The 22,257-nt window shown below is 42.1% G+C and overlaps 2 protein-coding genes across 2 annotated transcripts; both read left to right on the top strand.

The window, feature by feature from the left end:
* The first annotated feature begins 6,211 nt into the window (after positions 1–6,211).
* Positions 6,212–9,709, top strand: SELENOK (selenoprotein K). Its single transcript, XM_084214541.1, has 5 exons — positions 6,212–6,251; positions 6,791–6,881; positions 7,603–7,683; positions 8,210–8,302; positions 9,435–9,709. The coding sequence occupies exons 1-4, from the start codon at positions 6,233–6,235 to the stop codon at positions 8,295–8,297; spliced, it is 279 nt and encodes a 92-aa protein (XP_084070667.1). The 5' UTR covers positions 6,212–6,232; the 3' UTR covers positions 8,298–8,302; positions 9,435–9,709.
* A 1,099-nt stretch (positions 9,710–10,808) lies between these two features.
* On the top strand, positions 10,809–19,231 carry ACTR8 (actin related protein 8). The gene is made up of 13 exons (XM_084214404.1): positions 10,809–10,968; positions 11,142–11,312; positions 12,155–12,265; positions 12,531–12,635; positions 13,289–13,462; positions 14,012–14,105; positions 14,885–15,017; positions 15,350–15,503; positions 16,039–16,134; positions 16,685–16,825; positions 17,222–17,486; positions 17,774–17,937; positions 18,599–19,231. Exons 1-13 carry the CDS (start codon positions 10,846–10,848, stop codon positions 18,740–18,742), a joined length of 1,875 nt encoding a protein of 624 aa, XP_084070530.1. The 5' UTR covers positions 10,809–10,845; the 3' UTR covers positions 18,743–19,231.
* Positions 19,232–22,257: the final 3,026 nt, after the last annotated feature.

Here is a 22,257-nt window from a genome sequence, read left to right as displayed (position 1 = left end):
AACCCAAAGTAACAGAAGGAACTTTAGGCTATTAGTGAAGTTTCTGTGTCTTCAAAACAGCTGTAATTGACAAAAGAAAGCAACCTGACAAAATACAGCCCATGGTTCCAGAACCTGCATTCTGCCTCTCAGCATTAAACAAGTGAACTCTGATGGGATCAGTCACATTGCAGCAGGAAGGAAAGTGATAGCCAAAACTGCTCTCCATTGATTTTTTTTCAGCTTGCCCTCAGGAGCATGTTTTGAACAGCTTAAAGGGGAGAATCTGGAAACAAGCACTTTCCAAAGTCTATTAGCCTAATAAAGCATTGTAGTCTCTTGTGAGTTCAATTTTTTGGAAGCTTCTCTCACACCATTTTAGTTGTCATTTCTTTGATTAAGTCTACAGAGATTGGTGTACCTGGCTAACAGCCTGGAAGAAAGCCTTGTAACATAAAGGATTATGTTACAGGGTGAAATATGAGCGCAGAGAAACATGCTTTACCCTTTCTCTCTCCTTAATGACTTAAAATTATGAAAGGTTTGAAGGGTGCAGGATAGGTTTTCAAAAGAAAATAGCCAATTAAACATAGAACTTCATCACCAACTGTCTCCTGCTTTCCTTGCTGCCGCACCCCTGCAGATTTTCTGCACAACAAATGCAGTTGCCTCAAGCCTGGCATCCTTGTCCTTCCCTCTGGCAGCCACCCCAAGAGCTGGACACCAAGCCCCTCTGCCCTGTGACCTGTTGGTGGCCTCGTGTGCTGCGCTGGGTCAGCAGCAAACCCCTGCCCACAGGGTCATGGTGCAGCTGGGAAATGCTCAGGGGCACCTTCCTGACCAGTCCCACCCACCTAAAGTATTGCACAGGTGATATCCAATATCACTTAGAGAGCTTCAGGAGATAAAAGCTGCCAAAGCAACTGGGCTGCAGTGAACTGGGGCAGATCCTTCATAAGGAGACCAGCCGTGAGACCTGCTTATTAAAATCCCTGTGTTTTCATGTTGGAGCCTGACTTCATCCTCACGATGAACTGGTGCTTACTGCATCTCTACAAAACCATGTCACACAGTGGGATGGTGCAGGACAGGATCCTCTTGCCTTAGAAATGAGTTAGACAAACACTGCCAAGACAGACTGAAAACCTCTGTCAATGATGGGACACACACAGCTGGAACACAAACAGAGGGAGAGAAGCAAATCTTGCAGCCCAATGGCTGCTTCTAATGCCCATAAAAAGGCTGCAGATCCACAGCAGGAGACAGCAAGGATGACTGGAAAATCTCTGAAAGGAGTTGCAGGCATCAAATGCTGCAGTTCTCTCCAGTACCTGCTGTCAAACACTTCAAAGAAAAGCTCAGGAGATACCAGTTGAGATAAATATGAGAATAAGCCACTTAGTCAAACGTCTCAGCTTAATTCCTATGGCTTGGAGACTCAGAGGTGATTGCTTATATACCTGACTGGTTTTAAAGCAAAATTAAACACTATTCTTATGCAAAAAATTGTCCAACTCCTTTTGATTGTCACAGATTTTTTTTTGGTCCAACAGCAAGAAGACTGAAGGAATCCAATCCCTAAGAAAAAAACGTCTTTCCTTAAACTCACCTCTTCTTCCAAAAAGAAACTTAGTTTTGATAGCAGCCTAGAATGTGAGCGTCCTACTATGAAAGCATGAGATCTAAAATGCTTGATTCCAGAGTCTCTCTCAAGAAAAAAAGTCCGACCCTGCAGTTTTTGTTGGGGTGTTTTTGTGGGAAGAACAACTTCCTTCCTCATGGAAGTGCTTTTCTGTCAAGAGACCATAAAGAAACCAGTTACCACCCACTAATTTTCACTGTCATCAAATATTTCTGTTACCAAAGAAAACAAAAACCATTCTGCTGTTTAATCCATTTGCATGTTTATATACATGTTTATATACTCTCTCATTATTTATTTTTTCAGATACCATCTACCTATTACTGCCTTTGCTTCCCAAAGAAATCAACTCTCACAATCTTCTTCAATACCACTACAATATCTTTTTTTTTTTTAAAACGCAGCAATTGGAATTCAATATATTACTTTATGGAAGAACTCAACAAGAAATTTTATCATGTCATTACTCAGTCTGGGTTGCATTTTTTTTCTCTACCACTGAAGCTCAGCTTCACACCGACTAGATTGCTGGAGAAACTTTAATTTTTACCATAGTTATTGATGAAGAAAATCAGCACTTCAGAATTCTTTACAGGTAGGCTTTTCTGCTTCCTTAAGCACAAACCACATGATAATTCAATTGCAATTAATTTCTAAGATAAAGAAGTTACTGGAAATTCTTCTGAATTTGTTCCCTCTGAATTTAAAACCTATTTAAGTCAAGCAGAAAAGGAAGACAATTTAAAGTCATGACAATATGACTGCAAAGAACTGAAACTATGGTTTTGTAATCCAAAATCTGTCGTCTGATTAAAATGAACAAAAAAATATTCAAGTTTATATTCAATTTCTTACTGGGGGCTAGTTCTGCCTCCTGTCTCTGATAGCACAGAGCCCATGTACATTATGTTCTAGATTGTGAGGTATAATGCAGTGGATCGCATTAAATGAGAAAAAGATGGAAAATGCAGTGAACAGGATAGTAAAGAGTGTCATCTGTATTTTAAAATCAGAATCTTAAGGGTCCTCTATCATGTGATAATGACAGGAGCAAATGTGATATTCACACAAAAGTTAAACCTGGGAGGAGGTGTGAGCTCCACAACCAGATATTGGATAACACTTCTCCAATTAACTCTGTGTGGTGGGGTGGACACCAGGCCACTTTATCACACTTTATCACACCTGGACAGGGGAGAGAAAATCTAATTAAAGGTTCATGGATTAAAGTCCAGGAGACAGATTACTCATCAAATACCAACCCAGGCAAAACAGACTTGAATTTGGTATATTAACTAAATTTATTAATTATAAAATAAGAGAAGTAAAATGAATCTTAAAACTACCTTCCTACTACTCCTGTCTCCTTGCCAAGCTCTGCCTCCTCTCCCCAGCAGCACAGGGACACAGGGAATGGGGCTGCTGGTTAGTTCATCACAGACTGTTTCAGCCACTGCTCAGAGTCGTTCCCCTCCTCCAGCCTGGGGTCCCTCATAGGGGATACAGTTCTGCATGAACTTTTCCAGTATGAGTCCACCCCACCTTCAACAACCACGTGCTTTTAAAATACCTACACTGTTTGCACACATTCAAAGGTGTTTTGATTGCACAAACATATTCCATTAAAGAAATAAATTTTTGGAGGACAAAAAATTGATACTAGTACAACATTAGAACCATACAAGCTCTTTAGAACAATGTTCCAGTTATCACATTTATCAACACTTTATTCACCAAATAGTTTATGGAATCGGCTTCATCCACCTACTTCTGCCAAGTACCCCAGGTGTTATTTTTACCTTGGCTGTTAAATCTGAAGCAGTTGAACAAAGTTAACTGCTAAAAGGGTATATCAAGTATCAGAGATGCCTCTAGCCACAGCTAGAGCCTTGTTCAATTTGCCACCTTATTTGCATCACCCTTTCCAATGCATTAAGTGAAATTCTCAAAATTTATGTTAATCTTGTCATATATGGTTTTATTCCATTTCCACTGACAAGGAAACTGCTGGCCATTAGGAAATTGCTGGCCATTACTGCTGCACAGAAAGGGAAAAACAGGGTTTCATTTGCTGAAATCTGTTGATTCCAGAACTGCTTGTCCACACAGCTGCCAGTCCTCACTGCACACAGCACATGAACAGAGCTGATCACTCTGTGCCCACGCTGCAGGAGAGCTCCAGCTGCTGTGCAATCTCAGCCTTGCTTCATCAGGGGAATCCACTCCTGGCACAGCAATGGCCCATTCAAGTGCCCATTAAAAGGCTCCAAATGCAGACACAAAGCTCCAAACACACAGCAAAGCAAATATGAATCAAGAAGAAACACTTTTGCCCGCTCAGTCATCAGTGTAAATGCAACCCCTGCACATCCAGCAGGAAACAGCACAGGGATATCCCAGCTGCACATATTTTCAGGGATATCACATCAGGGAGGCCAGAGGATTCCAGTATCTATTTGGTGCTGTAGTCACCTCAGACACAAAAATAAAGATATATATGACAAACAGTAGCCCCTTGCTGGAAAGCAAGTCCTCCCAACTTCCTTTCCCACTTTTCATGCAGGAGTTTCCTCAAACAGCCCATACCTGTCCCACCAGGTGGCTGATAAGAATGTTCCAGCTATCTACTAGCAGCTCCACAGCATCAGTGAGCTAAAGCTTTTTTTCCCTTCTTTTGAGTATATTCACAACCAAGCTATCACCAAAAACAGACAGTCTAATGTATGCCAAACAATTAAGACAGCTTTTAAAGATAACAGAAACACACTATATGCTCTAGCAGGCTCCAGAGAACACATTCAATCTAAAACCTTTTGAAGGAGACCAGGTTTACTCAGATATGATAATGTCTGGCATTTCAACCACTCTTCAGCATTCTGAGATGCCATTTTCCCCTTCAAATGTTTATCTTTTCAGTCTTCAGAGCATTTCTCCTGATTTTCTAGTACTATTGTGCTAAACAAATCAGTACAAGCAAATTTTTGTGTGCGGATAAGACCAAAATCACAGTAGAAGGCTGTGACATCAGCTGAACCATATAGTCACCTGCAGCTGATGTACTGCCCTGCTCTGTGGGCTAAACAGTCTGGCAAAAAAGGCAACATTCACATCTGTCTTAACAAAGCCATTTCCCTGGTTAATCATTCCTTTTCATTTCTAAAGATACCACAATAGCATAATGACATCATTGCTAGTACCAAAAAGTAAAATCTAGGAGGTGGCAATAACTACGTGAAATCTGTAGGTGTGCTTACTACTTCAGACACTTTGTTACTGTCATAGAAAACATGTCACAGTCGAGAGAGCCACAATACACAGAGTACCCCCATACGATTTCAGAAAGCTTCAACCCACACACAGTAACATCTCAGCTCTTCTGAGGGCTTCAGCTGCCTGCCCATACTGAGCAACATCACGGCACTTCAGAAGGCTGCAAGCATCTGCCCTTCTTGTTCTTCAGCCCAGCCTTTTACCCCCTCCTGTTGATGCAGTGCCCCTGTGTGCAGTGCCCCTGCTGCTCACAGCTGTGCCCACTGGGGATGAGGAGGTTCAGCCCCTCCCAATTACCACAAACTGTGCACCTTCATGTTACAGACACTTTGCTAATTGCTTTCAGCTGTTTGCAAGAGTTTATTTACAAACATCAAACATTCATTAACACCTGTCATGTGCAAATAATTTCTTTGCTGTGGGACAGCTGCACTGTCATAGACACTGTATTACAAGTTCACCTTCAGAAAACACTGCTGTTATTCCTCTCTTAGCAAAGGACTTTTTCTCATCATCATTAGGAAAATACAGCTGTCTCAAAGGAAATATTAGTGTTTTTATATAAATTTTTTTATCACTGTTTCACATCAGAATTAAACATCCCTTCTTTATTGGTTCAGCTTAAAAAGTCATAGAGGGAATGTGTCCATTTTATTTTGTATTTATTATTTATTTTATTTGTATTTATTATTTATTTTATTTAAAATAAATCCATTTTAGGGCGAACCAGACCCGCCCCCTCGGAGGGAGGAGCCGTCCCCTGAGCACCGCCCGCCTCAGGCCGGCCCCGCCGCGGCTGCCGAGGGGCCTCGGTACCGGGGCTTGTGAGGGCATCCCTCGTTACCCGGGGCACTGAGAGGAGCCTCGGTAGTAACAGCGGCTGCTGAGGGGGGCCCGGTACCGGGGCTGTGAGAGGAGCCTCGATAATAACAGCGGCTGCTGAGGGGGTCCCGGTACCGGGGCTATGAGAGGAGCCTCGATAATAACAGCGGCTGCGGAGGGGCCCCGGTACCGGGGCTGTGAGGGGATCCCTCGTTACCAGGGGTACTGAGAGGAGCCTCCTTAAAAACAGCGGCTGCTCAGAGAGATGCCTCGTTATCCCGGGATCCCCCGTTATTCGAAGTGCCAAGGGAAAACTCGTTAGTAACAGGGCTGCTGAGCGGGACCCCGTTAATCTCAGAGGCTACACGCCCTTGCCCTGAGGCGAGGGCACAGGCAGCCCGCCGCCGCCACAGCCCTTCGGCCGCCCCTCCGCGGGCGCGGCTGTCACCGCTCGGTGCCCATGCGCGCGGCGGCCGCGCAGGCGCAGGGGCGGGGCGGGGGCCGGGCCGGCGGGCAGCCATGGTGTACATCTCGAACGGTGAGGGTCCGGGGCAGCCGCCGTGTGTGTCTGCCACGGTGGGGGGCCGGGCCGGGGGCTGGGCACCGACCGGAGGCACCGGGGCTGCGCTGCGCGGAGCGCCGCCTCCAGCGCCGCCGCTGCCGGGACAGCCGGGCAGGGTCTGGCGGCTGCCGGTGTCGCGTCACCCCGCGCTGCCCTGCGGCCTGTGGCCGAGCCTGGTCTGCTTCTAAAGCGGATTTGGGGTCTTTGATCGGTCCAAGTGCGTGCTGCAGACACCGGGAGCGTCACACGGCAGCACTTGAACCGCTTACGGGGAATCAGACCCTGCCTGGTACTTTGTGTAGGTTTTCTGGACGTAGAGCCCCTGTGGCGGTGCTGACCCGTATAGCTGACGTACTTGGGCAGTAACCTGCAGAAAATGAAACTCGCTGCCATGAAGTGCAGTTTCACCGTCCCAGCTGCAAACTCTGGACTTAGCAGATCTGGTTTTGTGTAATTCACTGTACAGTGTCACACACTGAACGTCACTGGATGCCTTGTATCTGGATATGTTACAGGACAAGTTTTGGATAACCAGAGTCGGGCTCCCTGGAGGTTGTCATCTATAACAGATTTCTTCTGGTCAATAGCAGATTTTGTGGTTCTGTTGTAAGTATAAGTTAATTCTGTTGCTGAGTTTCATTTTAGATTTGACATAGGTGGAAGTAACACAATGCTATCAGTAACATAACAATGCAATATTATATTTACTCTCTAGCATTCCATATGTATAAATGCTTTATTACAACTATGTGATTGTGTTTATTAAGCACAGTATACTTAACAAAAAGTGCATGAAAAGTGACTGTAACTTATTGGCAGCTCAAATGAGTTTTCTTACATTTCACCTACTTTGATACTGCAAAAAGAAATAATACACTTTTGTTAAAAAGCATCTACTAGCTGATCAAATAATTAAGCTGTTTGGAGAATTTCTACTGGTGATGATAGATTCTGACTACGTAAAAGTAAGCACACAGTAAACATAAATTTGGATCTAAGCCAGTTACAAACAGAAAGTTCAAGTGATGTATTTAACAGTTCGTAGCAATTTCAGTTATAAGTTTATACCTTATGCATTTCTTGCATATTACCAAGAAAACTAGATTTTATAGTTTAAGCTTCACTGTAATTTGGAATTATTTCAGGTTATAGTTTCATATGTAGGAAACAAATTGCCAAGATTTAAACAACAGTGATCATGAGGTGATACAGTGTTCATTCCTGAACACTACTTAGTGTTTCTCAGGCCATTTCTTACCTTCTAATCAAAATATTCAAAAATTATAGTTAGCTATCAATTCACCTGACCATTGTTTTAATTTTTCAGTTTCCAGAGCATTATTCAACCAGATTTAAGAAGAAGAGGCTACACATCTTCGTCCTATTCAGGATACCATGACGGAAGAGGGTATTTTTTTCATATTCACATATTTTCCCCTATCTTGGTGAAGTGACATGAATCTGAGTAGATTACAGTTGTGACTTGCATTGATTTGGGATGTGCTGGAAGGCTAAAATGGTTATCTGCACTATTGTTGGTAACAATACACAGCTTCAGACAGCTGCAATAGCAGTACAGACAGACTAACACTCTCTGAAAATATTTTTGAAGCCTGCTTAGGAGATATCTGTTAAAATTCTTCTTTTCTTAGATATGTTTGTACTCAGCATTTGACTGGCATTAGTGCAGTCATTTCTTGTATTACATTACCTAAAGCAAAACACTCTTATAGGGGTGTAATTTCAGTGAACACTGCAGCCTAAGTGTTTTGTAGGACTGTGTAAAGGCATCAGTGATCTGTGGCCTTCTTACAGCTTTCCAGGTGAAACTCAACTTTTGCAGAGGTTCAGACTTTCTCACTACTGACATTTAGAGACAGTTATTGTATTTCTTGTTGAAAAGTTTAATGAAAGTAGAATTCCTTTCTTTTCAGGCCTCCAGCAAATCCTCGCCGTAGGATGGGCCGAATAAATCACTGGGGTGGAGGCCCCAGTCCACCACCAATGGCTGGAGGTGGATGAGGAAGGTAATTCCAAATCTGCTGCATCCTGCTTTGAAGGGTTTGGGGTTTTTTTTAATAGCAGTGTTAATTCAGAGTTAAGGTAGAAGGGAGTGTTTTGTCCTCCTGCTGCAGAAGTTACCAAAACAGGAAAAACAAATCAAAATTATTCAATAATAAAAGAAATAAAGATACTTCCAGTAAAGGGGAGAAAAAGCAGGGGGAAGGGATGTTAAAAAGGATTTTGGTTCAGGAATGGTGGGCTTTCACTTTTAATTGCACACAAGTTGATAGACAAAGTGTGGCAAAGATTTTTGAGCACAGCTGATAAGTTATTTATAGCTTCTCATCTTTTTTGGCTGCTAAATTAAAGATCAGATTGTTAGAAAATGAAGCTTTGTTTGCATTTCAAATAGTTCTATGACATGTGATGGGTTTTGGTTAAAGTTGATATTTCTCAACAGAAAAGAAAGAAAAATATAAAGTGGTTACAAGACAGTAAAAATGCTTTTTTCTCCCATTGCAATGATACAGCCATACCAATCTTGAATTCCAGTAAAGTAAAAATCAGAATTGCTTAAAAATAGAGGTAAAATTAAAAGAGGTTTTCAATTTCTTACAGCTGCCTGATATTTAATTCTGTTTAATAATTAGTTTGGCTGCTGGGAGTTACAGCTGACACTGAGTGTATTTACAATATGGTTTCATTTACTTTAACACTTAACTAAACAATCCTTGTTTTTCATCAGTATCAGTCACTCCCACTGTTACTATAATAAAAGTTACAAGGAAAAAGAAACGAACCCATGCAGGTGGTTAATACCTGTAAACCTTGTAGGAAAAAGCTCATTTACCACGAAACACAGACACCAGTATTTCAGTTCACTGGAACAAGGATAAGATTCTTCCAAGTAGGAGAAAAACCCCAGGACGTTGGGTTGTTTTTTTTCTGGTTGACTAGACACAAGGCCAGCAAAGACTGTGGAGATGGCTTCTAGGTAATCACAGCAATGGGTAACCTGCTCAGAAATAAAGTTAGCAAGTCTTAAGCATGTCTCATTTAGCTAAATTAAAAGCAATATTATTTTAAAATTTTTACTTAATTTTATCTCACAAAGAAAGGCCTCTTTAAATGTACTGTTACTACTTTATCTTTCAGGTAAACGCCTGCTGAAGAGGCAGGCACAAGCATACACATCAGCCAGATGAAAGGAAGAGTTTCGTGGTGGACCAAATGGGGATGTGTATGCCTGACTGGAAACTGTTCTGTGATAGAAGCAGATCAATGAAGTTGTACTGGGAACTCCTTCCTCAAGGATCCAGTGTAACTGAACCACAGTTTCATTAAATATATGTTTACTGTCTAAAGTCTTTGTATAGTTTCTGAACATTTTACTGTAGTTGCAAAGTTGTAAGTAAATTATATTTGGCTTGTCACAAGGCTGATTTTCTCATCATTTTTAGAAACTGAAAAAATCTGAAGTACAATAAGCCTTCTGCTATTCAGATGACAAAAAAATACATATTTATAGTTGATAGAGATGGTCCCTCAAGAGTCAAAGCAGCAATAAGGGCTTTTATACTCACTGTTTCAGGACAAACACTGCTGTATTTTCCTTCTGTTAATGATACTCTAAAGGCACTTCAAAAATGCAGTTAACAAATTGCAGCAAGCATTACAACCCTTGTTTCACTAAAGTCCATAATGGTTTTTATAACGGAAAAACTTCTTGAAAGAGCTTCATTCTCCATGATAAACTTACTGAAACGTGTAAAAACATCTACTGTACAAGTTTCAGGGTTTTTTTACAATGAGATTATGTGTTGTTACTATTACATGAAGAAAAAAGAGGTCAACTCAAATACTGACAGCTATCCCAGAGTAGTTATTTTCTTTCAAATAGTAACTATGTTTTATCTGATGTACCCCTTTAAAGGATGGGAGTTTCTCATGGTTCTTGCACTGAATGTATTCCTTAACAGTCCTTAGCGGTGAATTAATCAACAATGCCCCTCATTTAACAAGCCACTCCAGCAGATACCACGCCTACCTAGCACAAAAGTCCTCTTTTAGACTCAGCTGTGTAACAGCAACTTTCAGCCTTTAAAAACCACATCTCCCCCAGCTCCAGTCAAACATCCTCTCTGCACACTTTATAAAGGAGCTCGCTGCCCACAAACAGGAAGGCCCTTACGTGGTTAGCCCCTGACAGCTGTACTACAGCCTTTGCATAGAGTATTTTAAGCTGTTGGAGGGCCCTATGTCCCTCCTGCAGCCCCTCCAGCACAACCAGCCCAGCTGAGAGCGTTTGGCCGGTGCTCCACCAGCCCCGCGGCAGCGGCGGGGCCGCTCCCCCGGCTCCCCGTGCCGCTGCTGGGCTCCTCAGCGCCGGGCAGGAGCCCCCCGCTCCGCTACCACCAGGGCGGTCCCGGGCAGCCCGCAGGAGCCAGCGAGGCCCCTCCCGGTACCTGCTCGGGGGGCGGTGCCGGGCCAGGGCCCGCCCGCTTCCGCCCCGCGCCGGGCTCGGCGCCGCTCGGGCCGGCAGACGCGGCTTCCGCCCGGCCGGAGCATGACCCAGGCGGAGAAAGGCGAGGCGGAGAACGGCAAGGACAAGGAGCGCGACCGGGAACGCGAGCAGCGCGGCGTGAAGCGGCCCATCGTCCCCGCCGCCGTGCCCGAGTCGCTGCAGGAGGTGAGGCCCGGAGCCGAGCGGCGCCTGCCGGGCGCTGCTCCCTCCCCGCTGGGGCGGGCCCGGCCCGGGCTCGGCCTTTTAAAGGCCTGCGGAGGGGGGTGTGGAAGCTCCGGGAGGGCTCCAGGTGGTCCTGGGGGCGCAGTCTGATTCCGTGCTCGTTTTGCCGCTTTCAGCAAATACAGAGCAACTTCATCGTGGTGATCCACCCCGGCTCGACCACCCTGCGGCTCGGGCGGGCCACGGACACGCTGCCCGCGGGCATCCCGCACGTGATCGCGCGGCGGCACAAGCAGCCGGGCCAGGCGGCCTACAGGGACAGCTGGCTCCTCAGGGACGGCCTCAATGTAAGCGCGCCCCGACTCGCCGGAATCCGCCTCTCCATCGCCTGTGCCGGGGCGGTTTGCACTGTTGTGTAGTGCATATGCGCCTTTCATCTTTCGTGGTTTTCCAGAGGAGAGCCCATCTCCTGTCAAAATTGTTTTTCACCCTTTTAAGGACTGTAGATGCCACCTACTCAAGTCAGTAGGTTTGGACCAGTCTGCGTTAGCGTTTTATGTGATTTGTTTGCAATGAACTAAACCTATAGAATTGATAGGTTGAGGGTTTGTACGTGTTGATTTCCCTGTGCTATGGGTTCGGTTCCACAGTCAGTATTTCTTCTGATGGAACGCCAGCTGCAGGATTAGAATCAGACTTCTCCATTTGTGAATGTGTTGGTTACTAGTTAGGGATTTGGGTAACAGCAAGTCATTTTAGTCCAGCCTGGTCAAAAAGCATATGTAATAATCTTATTTATAGTCTGACTCTGTAAAAATCTAACTAACCTCTCTAATATTAAACCTCACCGTTTATAATTGAGATCTGCTTAAACATTTTTGCTCCTACTTCACATGTCTGCAGTTAAGTTGATAACGGCCTGAACACATCACTAGAGATGAAGTCCAGCAGCCACTAAAAGCAGTTAAAAGATTCAAGTTGACTTGACTAGTGTTGGGAACTCTAATATAAAAATTAGTTTATTTAAAAATGAGCATAAGTCCATTTTGGATTGTACAAACATCTGTCCTTTCTACTGTATCTAAATTTAATCAGTAATGATTTCATTGTTTCCTAATAGCTTCAGTATTACCAGTATAGAGACATGGTTTGAAAGTATTTACATTGCATATTTGGGGTTTTTCCTTAGAAACCTGAAAGTACTGAGCAGAGACAAAATGGCCTTAAAATGGTGGACCAAGCAATATGGTCCAAAAAGATGTCGAATGGAGCGAGGCGCATACCGGTGTCACCTGATCAGGTAACTCATTCTAAGGTCTTACTAAATTGTTCATTTACACAATCCTTGGGTGAGATGCTATGCTGCAGTAGACAAGAATAGATACCCTTTCTAGACCAAATATGGATAATGCTATTGTGCTACCTAGCTCTAAAAACATGAGAAAGTTTAGATTATAAGTGTTTCTTCAAGGGCTGCGCTCAAAGGGGTATTTCATTTTTCTTCCATGCATAAAAAGTGACTGGTAAAATATTTATCAACAGGATTTGGTTTGGTTACATTTCAGGCCAGGTCATACAACAGACAGATGAGGCCTGCCATTTTGGATCACAGTTCTGGGGCCAAGTGGACAAACACATCAAATCATCCTGAATTTTTGGTGGGAGAAGAGGTAAGATTGAATTTCCTGCTCAGTGAGGCTTCATGTGTTTTAATGCAGCCATGGATCAGTTGCAGTCTGCAGTAAGTTAGTATGTACTGAAAGATGTGTAAAGCTAACCAAGCAAAACTGAGAAACTTTACTGTGGAGGAACTGAGTATTTTTCATTATTCAGCAAGACAAGAGGGTTCCCCTGTTTGCTTAACAAGTATCTTGGATCCCTTGCTGCTATAAATCAGGGTTGTTGCAGGGAGTAGGTGAGAACTTTACCCATATGGCATAATTCAGAGAAAAGGCAAGAAACTGATAAAAGTATCACTACATGGAATTGCTGCTGAGTAACTTGATACTTGTGGGCTTCGAAGTGTTTAAATCATTTTAGTTTTCTAATATGAGGTGGTGGAAAAATATACCTTTATATTCGCTAGATTTCTGTGGGCAAAAACATTCAAATGATTTAGACTATGTAATTGCTGTCTTTTTATTTTAATGGTTTAAAATCAAGCCCTGATACAAAGAAATCCACTGTATTGCTGTTACATTGCTGTCTGAGCTCTGCAGTGTCTTGTGTGTGCTTCTGAAAGAGTTTTCTTCCCAGTTGTTATTCATTTTGTTAATATTTTTTTGGGAAAAGCAATGCCCAGGATGTAACCTCTCATTTTCAGGCCCTGTATGTTAATCCATTAGATTCTTACAACATCCACTGGCCCATTAGAAGGGGACAGCTGAATCTCCATGCCGGACCTGGTGGCTCCCTCACTGCAGTACTGGCAGACCTGGAAGTTATATGGTCATATGCAATACAAAAATACCTGGAAATTCCACTGAAAGACCTAAAGGTGAGCTGTGAACAACACATTTTTGTGGTGTGGGCTGTATCCACTTCTCTAAATGTTATTGTAAAAGAGAAGCAACTGGCTGGTATTGGTAGCCTCTTACTACCAATGGTGCTTTCCTTAATAAATACCTTCTTTCTGCTGGTGAGCAGGGTTCCCAAAACTTCATCTAGAATTTTGTCCATGTCTTTAAGACAAAAGCTGTTGATAGAACCTTTAACAAGGATGTTTAGAAATCCCATTTTAGACATTACAGTCTTAGTCTTTGTTTGCCTTTTTTTTTTTTTTTTTTTTTTTTGCTGGCTGTAAAGGAGGCACCTGGGGAAGGGCTGCCTAATACTTGTATAATTACTTATCTTTGCCAAGTGGGTGTTTGCCTCATGCCTGATGTACTTCTAAACATTTTAATGGCTATAGACTCTTGACACTTAGAACATAATTTTTAAAGTATTAAAAGCCTTCTCCTTTCCTAAAATTTTGATTTTTCTTTTAATGAGTTGTATATCAAACTTTATTTGAGAGCTGGCTTTAATTTACCCTTCTTGTCTGCAGTACTACAGATGCATTTTACTAATTCCAGACATCTATAATAAACAACATGTGAAAGAACTGGTAAATATGATCCTAATGAAGATGGGCTTCTCAGGTAAAAACCATAATGAAGCAAGTACTTAGTGATTAATTGCAAAAGAATTTCTCTTTTTTTTCCTTTTAAGGCATGTTTTTGCACATCAGTCCCAGGTTAGCTGGGACTAGCACCCTCATCTTTTGCCAATCACATAACTGCTATCTCTTTTAAAGGGGCAAAATGGTTGGCTAATATTGAAACAAGTTTTTTGGTTTGCTGTTATGCATTCCAGCTGAGGTAAAAGTAGCAGCGGTCTGAGTTCCTAAATATTTCTAAAATGCACAACTGTCTAGAAGGACAGACTGGAATCTCTGGTATTTCCCAGGTTTAAGTATGGGCTTGTGACACAAATGTACTCTGTAAAGGTGGATTGTAGGGAAAACAGAGGGTCAAATTGGATCTTCTTTCAGAACTACTTAAAGACCATATCTGAAATGCTATTAATCAAATAATGCTATTTGATTAAAACCAGAAAAAATTAGGAAAACACTTCATGTACATCCAGTAACCAAGACCCTGCTCTACCAGACTAAAAAAATACCTGCAATTTGGAGACAATACCTTTAATCTTGTAGAAAAAAGATCATTTGACCATGCTCTTAGCATCTTTTCAGGACTTTTAAAGCCTTAGTCAACAAAAAAATCTCTAAGTACCCCCCACCTCATCTTCACTAAATATACAGGCTTTCAGTCAGGCTATTTGTAGATCCTGAAAAGACATTAAATGTCATTTAAATATCAGCAACGTGACAGTAAAGTTTGGCATAAATTTAATATAATTTTTTTCATGTTGCTAGGAATTATTGTACACCAGGAGTCTGTCTGTGCTACCTTTGGAAGTGGTTTAAGCAGTGCATGCATTGTAGATGTGGGAGATCAGAAGACAAGTGTTTGCTGTGTAGAAGATGGTGTTTCCCATCGCAATACCAGGTACCTTGGAGTGTGCAGAATTATTATAATCATGGACTTATTTGTTTACCAAAGATTTGACTTCGAAAAGGAGACAAAATTTCTATAAATATAGGGGTATTCTTGCTCTGAGGCATTTAACGGAGACAACTGTTACAATATAAACTGTAATGAATTATCTTTAAAAAGGAAACAGGCAGAACTGATCAGAACCAATACTGTGTTTGGCAAACTCAGTGGAAGTCATCATCCCAGCATATCTAAAATCATCCTAGCATTCCTCTCCCTATTGCTGCAGTCAACCAGTATTTCAGCAACTACATAAAAAAATCTTTTTCTTCTCTGTGCTTTAGGCTGTGCCTTGCATATGGGGGATCTGATGTGTCAAGGTGTTTTTATTGGCTTATGCAGCGAGCAGGATTCCCTTACAGAGACTGCCAGTTAACTAATAAGTTGGATTGCCTGCTACTTCAGCACCTAAAGGAGACATTTTGTCATCTAGATCAGGTGAGAAGGGGAAAATCATGTGCTATCCCAAGTAATTTTTTTTCTTTTACAGAATGTTACTCTGGGGAGCCTTTTTTTGAGTCCAAGTTAATTGTAAATATTTTACTCAGGAGAATACTGGCAAAAGCTGTAGAAGCTTTAGACTAGAAATGTTTGTAACTTGGTTTATTTTTCCTCTAGCTGAAAGCAATCCCAACCCTTAGAAAGATAATTTCTTTGTTCTTATTGCTGGAAGAAGCTGATAATAGTTGCATACTTGCTGGTTTTCAACTTCAGTTCTGTAAGATCTGCCAGCAGGTCTCTTCTTCCTGCAAAACCCTCATTGTAGAGGCTTAGGCATGTGGAAAGCTATCTGGCACATCATACTACGTGGAAAAGACTTTTAAAAACTCAAGAATAGGTAAAAAAAGTCCATAATTAGAAGAGAGTTTTGTTACTTTTTTTGCTGTTTTCTGTAGTTAAATAGATTACACAGCTTAATAAATAGAAATATTTAATATAAATAATTTTTTTGTTTGTTTGTTTCTTACCTTAGGATATTTCTGGATTACAAGATCACGAATTCCAAATTCGGCATCCAGATTCTCCAGCTTTATTGTACCAGTTCCGATTAGGGGATGAAAAATTACAGGTGATTTTTAAATTAAATTACAAGTATAATGAGCATTCAGACTCAGAGCCTCAATTTGTATCAGTCCAGTGCTACTAAGCCCATGTGATTTATGGATTGTTCTTAAACTGTGCTTGTAGATAAAATTAATTCCTATATGGATGAGTGGGCCTAATGCAGCACTGGTGGATGCACAAGATTTTCTGAGTAGCTTTAGCAACAATGGTTGTTGCTTCATCTAAATATGATAATTATCCTTCAAGTGCAAAGGATGAATGTTAATTTTGCAAGTTTTTCAGCTCACCATTGAATTTTCTAATTTTTAAACAAATGATATTTGAGTACTTGTTTATCATAAAATGCTAAATCTGTAAAGAAACTTGTATATTTGTTTGGATATTTTTTAATTATAAAAAACAGAAGGCACTTTAGTGTTTTACAAACTACCTGGAAAAAAACACCTCTACCTAATTTTGAATTGGGAGAAAAATAGAACAAGACTTTTCTTTTTTCTGTAGTAAATGCTATAAGAAGAAATACTGTACTAAAACCATGCCAAATCTCTCTTCAGGCACCCATGGCTCTGTTTTATCCAGCAACTTTTGGAATTGTTGGACAAAAAATGACAATTTTGCAGCACAGGTCACAAGGTGATCCTGAGGATCCTCATGATGAACATTATCTGCTGGCTACACAAAGTAAGCAGGAGCAGGTGTGTGATTGCTGGTTTTATTTTTCATGAACTATCATTTAACTGGGGAATTAAATGAGGACTCATTGGCTCATCTCAGAAACCAGAGTTTGTTACCTTGGTCAGAAGTATTAAAGAATAAATTTAAAGTAAGTAGTTACAGTTGCCTAAACAATTCTTTAATTAGAAGTGTGCATTTTTAAAGTCTAAGAAGGGATCCCTCTATTATGGGATTGAGCAATCAAATGGAGTTCAAAATAAGCCCTTAGAACATGAGGATTAAAATGAAAATTAAAGGAGGCAATAATGCAGGGCTTTACCTTGCTGTGCAAAAAGGTGAAGGGAAGTACAATAGTGCTTAGTTAAGTCTTTGTACTGTTCTGTGACATTTTGCATTTTTGTTTTCTCATTTTTAAGTCTGCAAAAGCTACAGCTGACAGAAAATCTATGTCAAAGCCTGTTGCATTTGAGGGAGAATTGAGAGGCCAATCATCAGATATTTCAGAGAGGATCTACCCACAAGAAGTGGAGCTGGGCTCTTCCCAGGGTGACTGTATGATACCTGGCAATGATTCAGAGGAACCTTTAACTGCACACATGTCCAGGAAAACTGCTATTTCTCAGTTTGAAGGCAAAGCCTTGGGCCTGGACAAAGCCATCCTTCATAGTATTGACTGCTGTGGTAAGAATTACATTTGAACAAGTCTGTGAAATAGACCTCAGGGTGGATATATGTAACTCCTGTATTTCACCAGAGAAAGATGTGTCCCTAGGTGTTATCATCTGGAAAGTAGGTACACTGTTTCTTACGCTTGCATCTTCCTTGATGTTTCTTGTATCCAAGGAAGTGAAGAAGAATTTAAAGCAAACATCAGTTTCTATCTGGTTTGACTTGCACTAAATTAACTGTAATGCAGGCCACAATAACTTGAAAAAATAGATGTATTTCTTTATATTCTTTCATTCCAGCATCTGATGATACAAAAAAGAAGATGTACAGCTCCATCTTAGTAGTGGGAGGAGGCCTTATGTTTCATAAAGCTCAAGAGTTTCTTCAACATCGAATTCTCAACAAAATGCCACCTTCTTTCAGAAGAGTTGTTGAAAATGTTGAGGTCATCACAAGGCCTAAGGTAACTGTTAACTGATAGCTAAGTAGATAGTAAACTATGATTGGTTGAAATCTTTGAAAGGTTAAAAGAAAAAAATTCTTTTAAAATCCCAGAGTAGTTGAATATCTGAGATTTAAGGGAGCTTTCAGCCTATAACGTAGCACTGGCTGGTTGGAAACAGGGAGTTAGAGGCATTGCAAGAGTGTGACTGGTACAGGTCACTGAAATGTTTATTAGCTCAAGGCCCTATTCCTAAAGAAGCAGTTAGTACTGGCCCATGAAGGTAACCTGTCTCCTCAGCAAGAAATTGTGTTTTTTTTATTTTTTCGTTCTATAAAGATAATAGAAAAGCAGACATTGAGATTAATTTTCATTTGGCATTAATCAGGCAAAACTTATAAATATACTTCCATCTATTTCAGAGCCTCCATTACTGAAGGCAAGATTTTCATGATGCACTTAGAAAGCATCTTAAAAAAAAAAGTAACCTCTCAAATCATCTTGAATATCAAATAAACATTTTTATCTCACCGCTTTTTCCATGATAATACTGTAAAACTTTTCTCTTCCCCTACCCCACCAGATTCTAACTGGTGAATAGTGTTGGAAAAATAGGATACAGCTTTGGAGAATGATGCAAAATGAGACCAATGACTGTGTGCAATGTGTGTTTTGAATTTAGGATATGGATCCACGCTTAATTGCCTGGAAAGGAGGGGCAGTTCTGGCCTGTCTGGACACAACTCAGGAGCTGTGGATATACCAGAGGGAGTGGCAACGCTTTGGTGTCAGGATGTTACGGGAGCGAGCTGCCTTTGTGTGGTAATGGAGGCGCTTACAGAGGAGCCTGTAGCAACTTCACTGAAGATTCCTCTCCCCAAATGCCATTTTTTCCCCAGTGCACTTGAATAGATCTTCTGCTCATACTTATTTTTTTGTATTTTAATAATATTAACTTCAACTGAGATTTTTCTGGACGTGTTGTAAAAAACCAAAAGACTTACTGAATTCATTTGACTTCAGCTACCCTTTGTCTTTTAAATTGTATGCATTGAATTCTGCATACAGAGTACCACTGTCATCTCCAGAGTAACTACATTTATAATATACAGGTAATGTATATTTAAATGTAGAAAATAAAGGTATGAAATATTATGTGGGAGATGTTAAACCAAGATTCATTCCAGAAACACGTACACAGAAGCAACAGCTGAAGAGTGCAGCTGTGGGTTTAATGTAATATTCTGGCTGCTACTCAAATGCTCCCAGGAGATGAAGTTGTTATATAGGGTAAAGGTGAAATGAAGAACTAAAACTACAGTCACTGTTTGTATTTTACTTATGTAATAAATTATTTTATTCAATGGAAATACAAAGAATTTGGAAGCTGAGTATTTTTTCTTGCCTTGTACTTATTATCAAAACTTCTTAGTTTTTCATTACCTATTGTAGAATCCACTTTTTTCCTTATTTTACAAAAATCAGTATAATACACTCAAAAGACCTAGCTGCAATTTTATAGTGCCAGCACATCTTCCAGTTCATTCCACCTGAGGGCAGTGAGGCTGCACTCCTCAATCACCCTGCAATACCAACCTAACCTGGTTTGGTTGGGCAGCTGCCTTCAAAACCACAGGACTGGTTTGAACTGAAAATACTGAAGCTGGAGTTTCCTGAACAAACTTGAGAGCATTCCTATTGCAATAATACCTGCATGGCAGTCTCTTTTATATGACTTTATCTGAAAGGATGCTTGCAGGAAAACTACAGAATACACAAGTTCAAGAAGGTGAGAACTCTTACCTCTGTCTGAGATGGGACGAGCTGCCCCAGCAATGACACACAGTCACAAGTAAAGCAGCAAGGAGAAATCACTCACATCCTCCAACTGAATAGATTGTGAGGAGCTCTAAAAGAAAAAAAAAAAACTGAGGTCTCATCACTCATCATCTCATCTCCTCTCTTCCTTTTTGTTTACTTTTACCCTGAGCAAAAGCTACAAAATAACAAATTCCTGAAGTGCAGTATTACGCTAATAAGCATAAAACTTAAGAGGAAGAAGGTGAAAGGCAACATTTGACAATGCCAGTAAATATAAAGTCCCCTAAGACCAAAATTATCTGCATCTTGACAGGATTTTAACATTCAAGCATCAAATAAACGAAAACATAACCAAAATATTTCTTTTTCCCAGATTTTTGCAAACATCCAGGAGAAAAATCTGCTCAATATATCTCATAAATGTTGCAACAAAAAACAATTAGTAGTTTCAGCTTAGTTTGCAGTGAATACTGACTTGAGAATGATAAATATTCAAGCATTCATGCATTAGAAAACCAGCAAATTCACCTGCACAGGATTCTCAAAATTTTTGCTTAAAGGCCATGTGTATGATTCAGTTGGTAACAAAGGGATGAGATATCATCACCAATTTCTAGTCTGCAAACCTGTCACCTGCAGGAGCCCTTACAATGAAGTGGAAACTCCTCTATTTTTTCACATTCCAAACAATGAACTTAGAATTTTGTGCTCTTCATCTACCCCTATTTAGCTGCTGAAATGGCTCTGTTACTTCATGAAACTTCTATACTCTTATACATATTTAGTGCACGTTTGGTACAGACTTTTTGCTTACCAAATTACAGCATTGAAAGTGTACAAAATTTTTTCAACACTGCAAGCACACATCAGTTTGGTTTCAAGAATTCTTAATCACTGCAAAGATTAAAGACCACTCATATCAAGCACACATTTACTCATAGTTCCACAGGGAACAATTACTCTTTTCCGTTAATGAATAATTATTCAGAGGTTTGGAATGTGGTGCTGGAGTGTGAATAACCAATCACCCAGAGACTGTCCATTAGCTACTTATCTGATTGAGAACAAAAACATTAACAAGTAATTAAGCTAGAAAATTATTAATGGTTCAATACATTCTGAGAAGAGTGGTAAGGAAGGACATGGAAAAAACCCAGCATCTACAAGCAACATCAGATATTGCAGCAGAGACCATTGTCTTCAGATGATGTCAGGGAAAAGTACAAGATGCCACAATAATCTTGTTTTGTCTTCATTATATCAGTTTTGGTTTGCCATGACTATTCTGAAAGGGTGAACAAGACTCCCGAGATAACCCTCCCGGAGTGGCACTGCCTCTTCACACAATACCAATCCCTGGCCATTTCTCGGGGAATTTTGAGTACTCTCATTACCAGCACGTTTTAATGCAGTTTAGTCTACAACGAGCAGGCACTACATTAGTGTATACTGGAGATATTCAGAGGACAAAGCCAATAGAAAAGTAACTTATCTGAGTTATATTGTGGAATTATTAGTTCTTCTGCCTACCCAGCAGGAAACTGTTCAGAATTATGATTGAACACACACTTTTCAGTGATACAACCAAACCCGAACCTCGTCACTGCTGAGGTAACGAATCAGTCCGCACAGGCAGGCCCGGCGGGACGGCGCGTTTGCTGCTCTCACTTCAAACCAAGGCTTTCTCCTGGGAGCACGCATTGCCCAGCAAAGGATCGCAATTAAAGGCACTGCACAGGTAAGGATCGTAATTAAAGCTCTCAGTTGCCAATTCCAGCTCAACTTTCAGAGGCTGCCTTCGAGCCCTGCGCCCAGCGCTCATCCATACAGAGATGCCTCCCGTCAGCGCCGGGACGGAGCGAGGCACGGGCACGGAGCGGGGACACCTGGGCTTTCATCCCGGACGCCTCGCAGCTCCCACTGCTCCCACAGAAAGCGTTTCCGCAGCCGAGGGTGGGAAAAACGTTTTTTTTTTCCGCCCCACAAAGAGCGGGGTGGAAAACTTTGAGCGCTCCGGGAAGGGGCGGGGTGGGGTCGCCTCAGCGCGGGGCTGGGTCTGCCCCGCGCCCCGGAGCTCCGCGGGAAGGAGCTGGCAGCCCTGTCCCGGCGGCACGGGCGGAGCTGGCAGCCCTGCCCCGGGGGAACCTGGCAACCCTGTCCGGGTGGCACTGGCGGAGCTGGCAGCCCAGTCCCGGCGGGGGAGCGCTGCCGCCCGGGGGCTCCGGCGGGGTCGAGGACTTCGCCCGCTGCCCCTCTGGGCGCTTTCCGCTCCGGCGAAGCCGCTCTGGCACAGCCTGCACGGCGGCCAAAGGGCGCATTCCGCGGGGAAGTCCCAGCCGCGCTCCTTCCCTGCCTGCCCCGGACTCTCCCGCCGGGGCCCCCGCGCTCCAGGGACCACCCCGCGCTCCGCCCGCCGGGCTGGGCGGCGGCTGCCCGGGGTCGGCGGCAGCCCCCGCACACGAGCGGCCTCCCCGGCCTGGGCTGGCACGGACGCGGCCTGTGGGTGCCCCGTGCTGCGGA

This window comes from Fringilla coelebs (assembly GCF_963513975.1).
Source record: "Fringilla coelebs genome assembly, chromosome: 13".
In the NCBI taxonomy this organism is placed as follows: domain Eukaryota; kingdom Metazoa; phylum Chordata; class Aves; order Passeriformes; family Fringillidae; genus Fringilla; species Fringilla coelebs.
The sequence above is the reverse complement of the archived record's forward strand: the minus strand, read 5'-3'. Positions and strand labels throughout refer to the sequence as shown.

Bases quoted from the DNA above. Each gene is read 5' to 3' on its own strand.
- SELENOK (XM_084214541.1), top strand. The intron at 6,882-7,602 runs GTAAGTATAAGT...TTAATTTTTCAG, and splicing joins GCAGATTTTGTGGTTCTGTT to TTTCCAGAGCATTATTCAAC. The intron at 7,684-8,209 runs GTATTTTTTTCA...CTTTCTTTTCAG, and splicing joins GGATACCATGACGGAAGAGG to GCCTCCAGCAAATCCTCGCC.
- ACTR8 (XM_084214404.1), top strand. From the start codon at position 10,846: ATGACCCAGGCGGAGAAAGGCGAGGCGGAGAACGGCAAGGACAAGGAG. The intron at 11,313-12,154 runs GTAAGCGCGCCC...GTTTTTCCTTAG, and splicing joins TCCTCAGGGACGGCCTCAAT to AAACCTGAAAGTACTGAGCA. The intron at 17,487-17,773 runs GTAAGAATTACA...CTTTCATTCCAG, and splicing joins TCATAGTATTGACTGCTGTG to CATCTGATGATACAAAAAAG.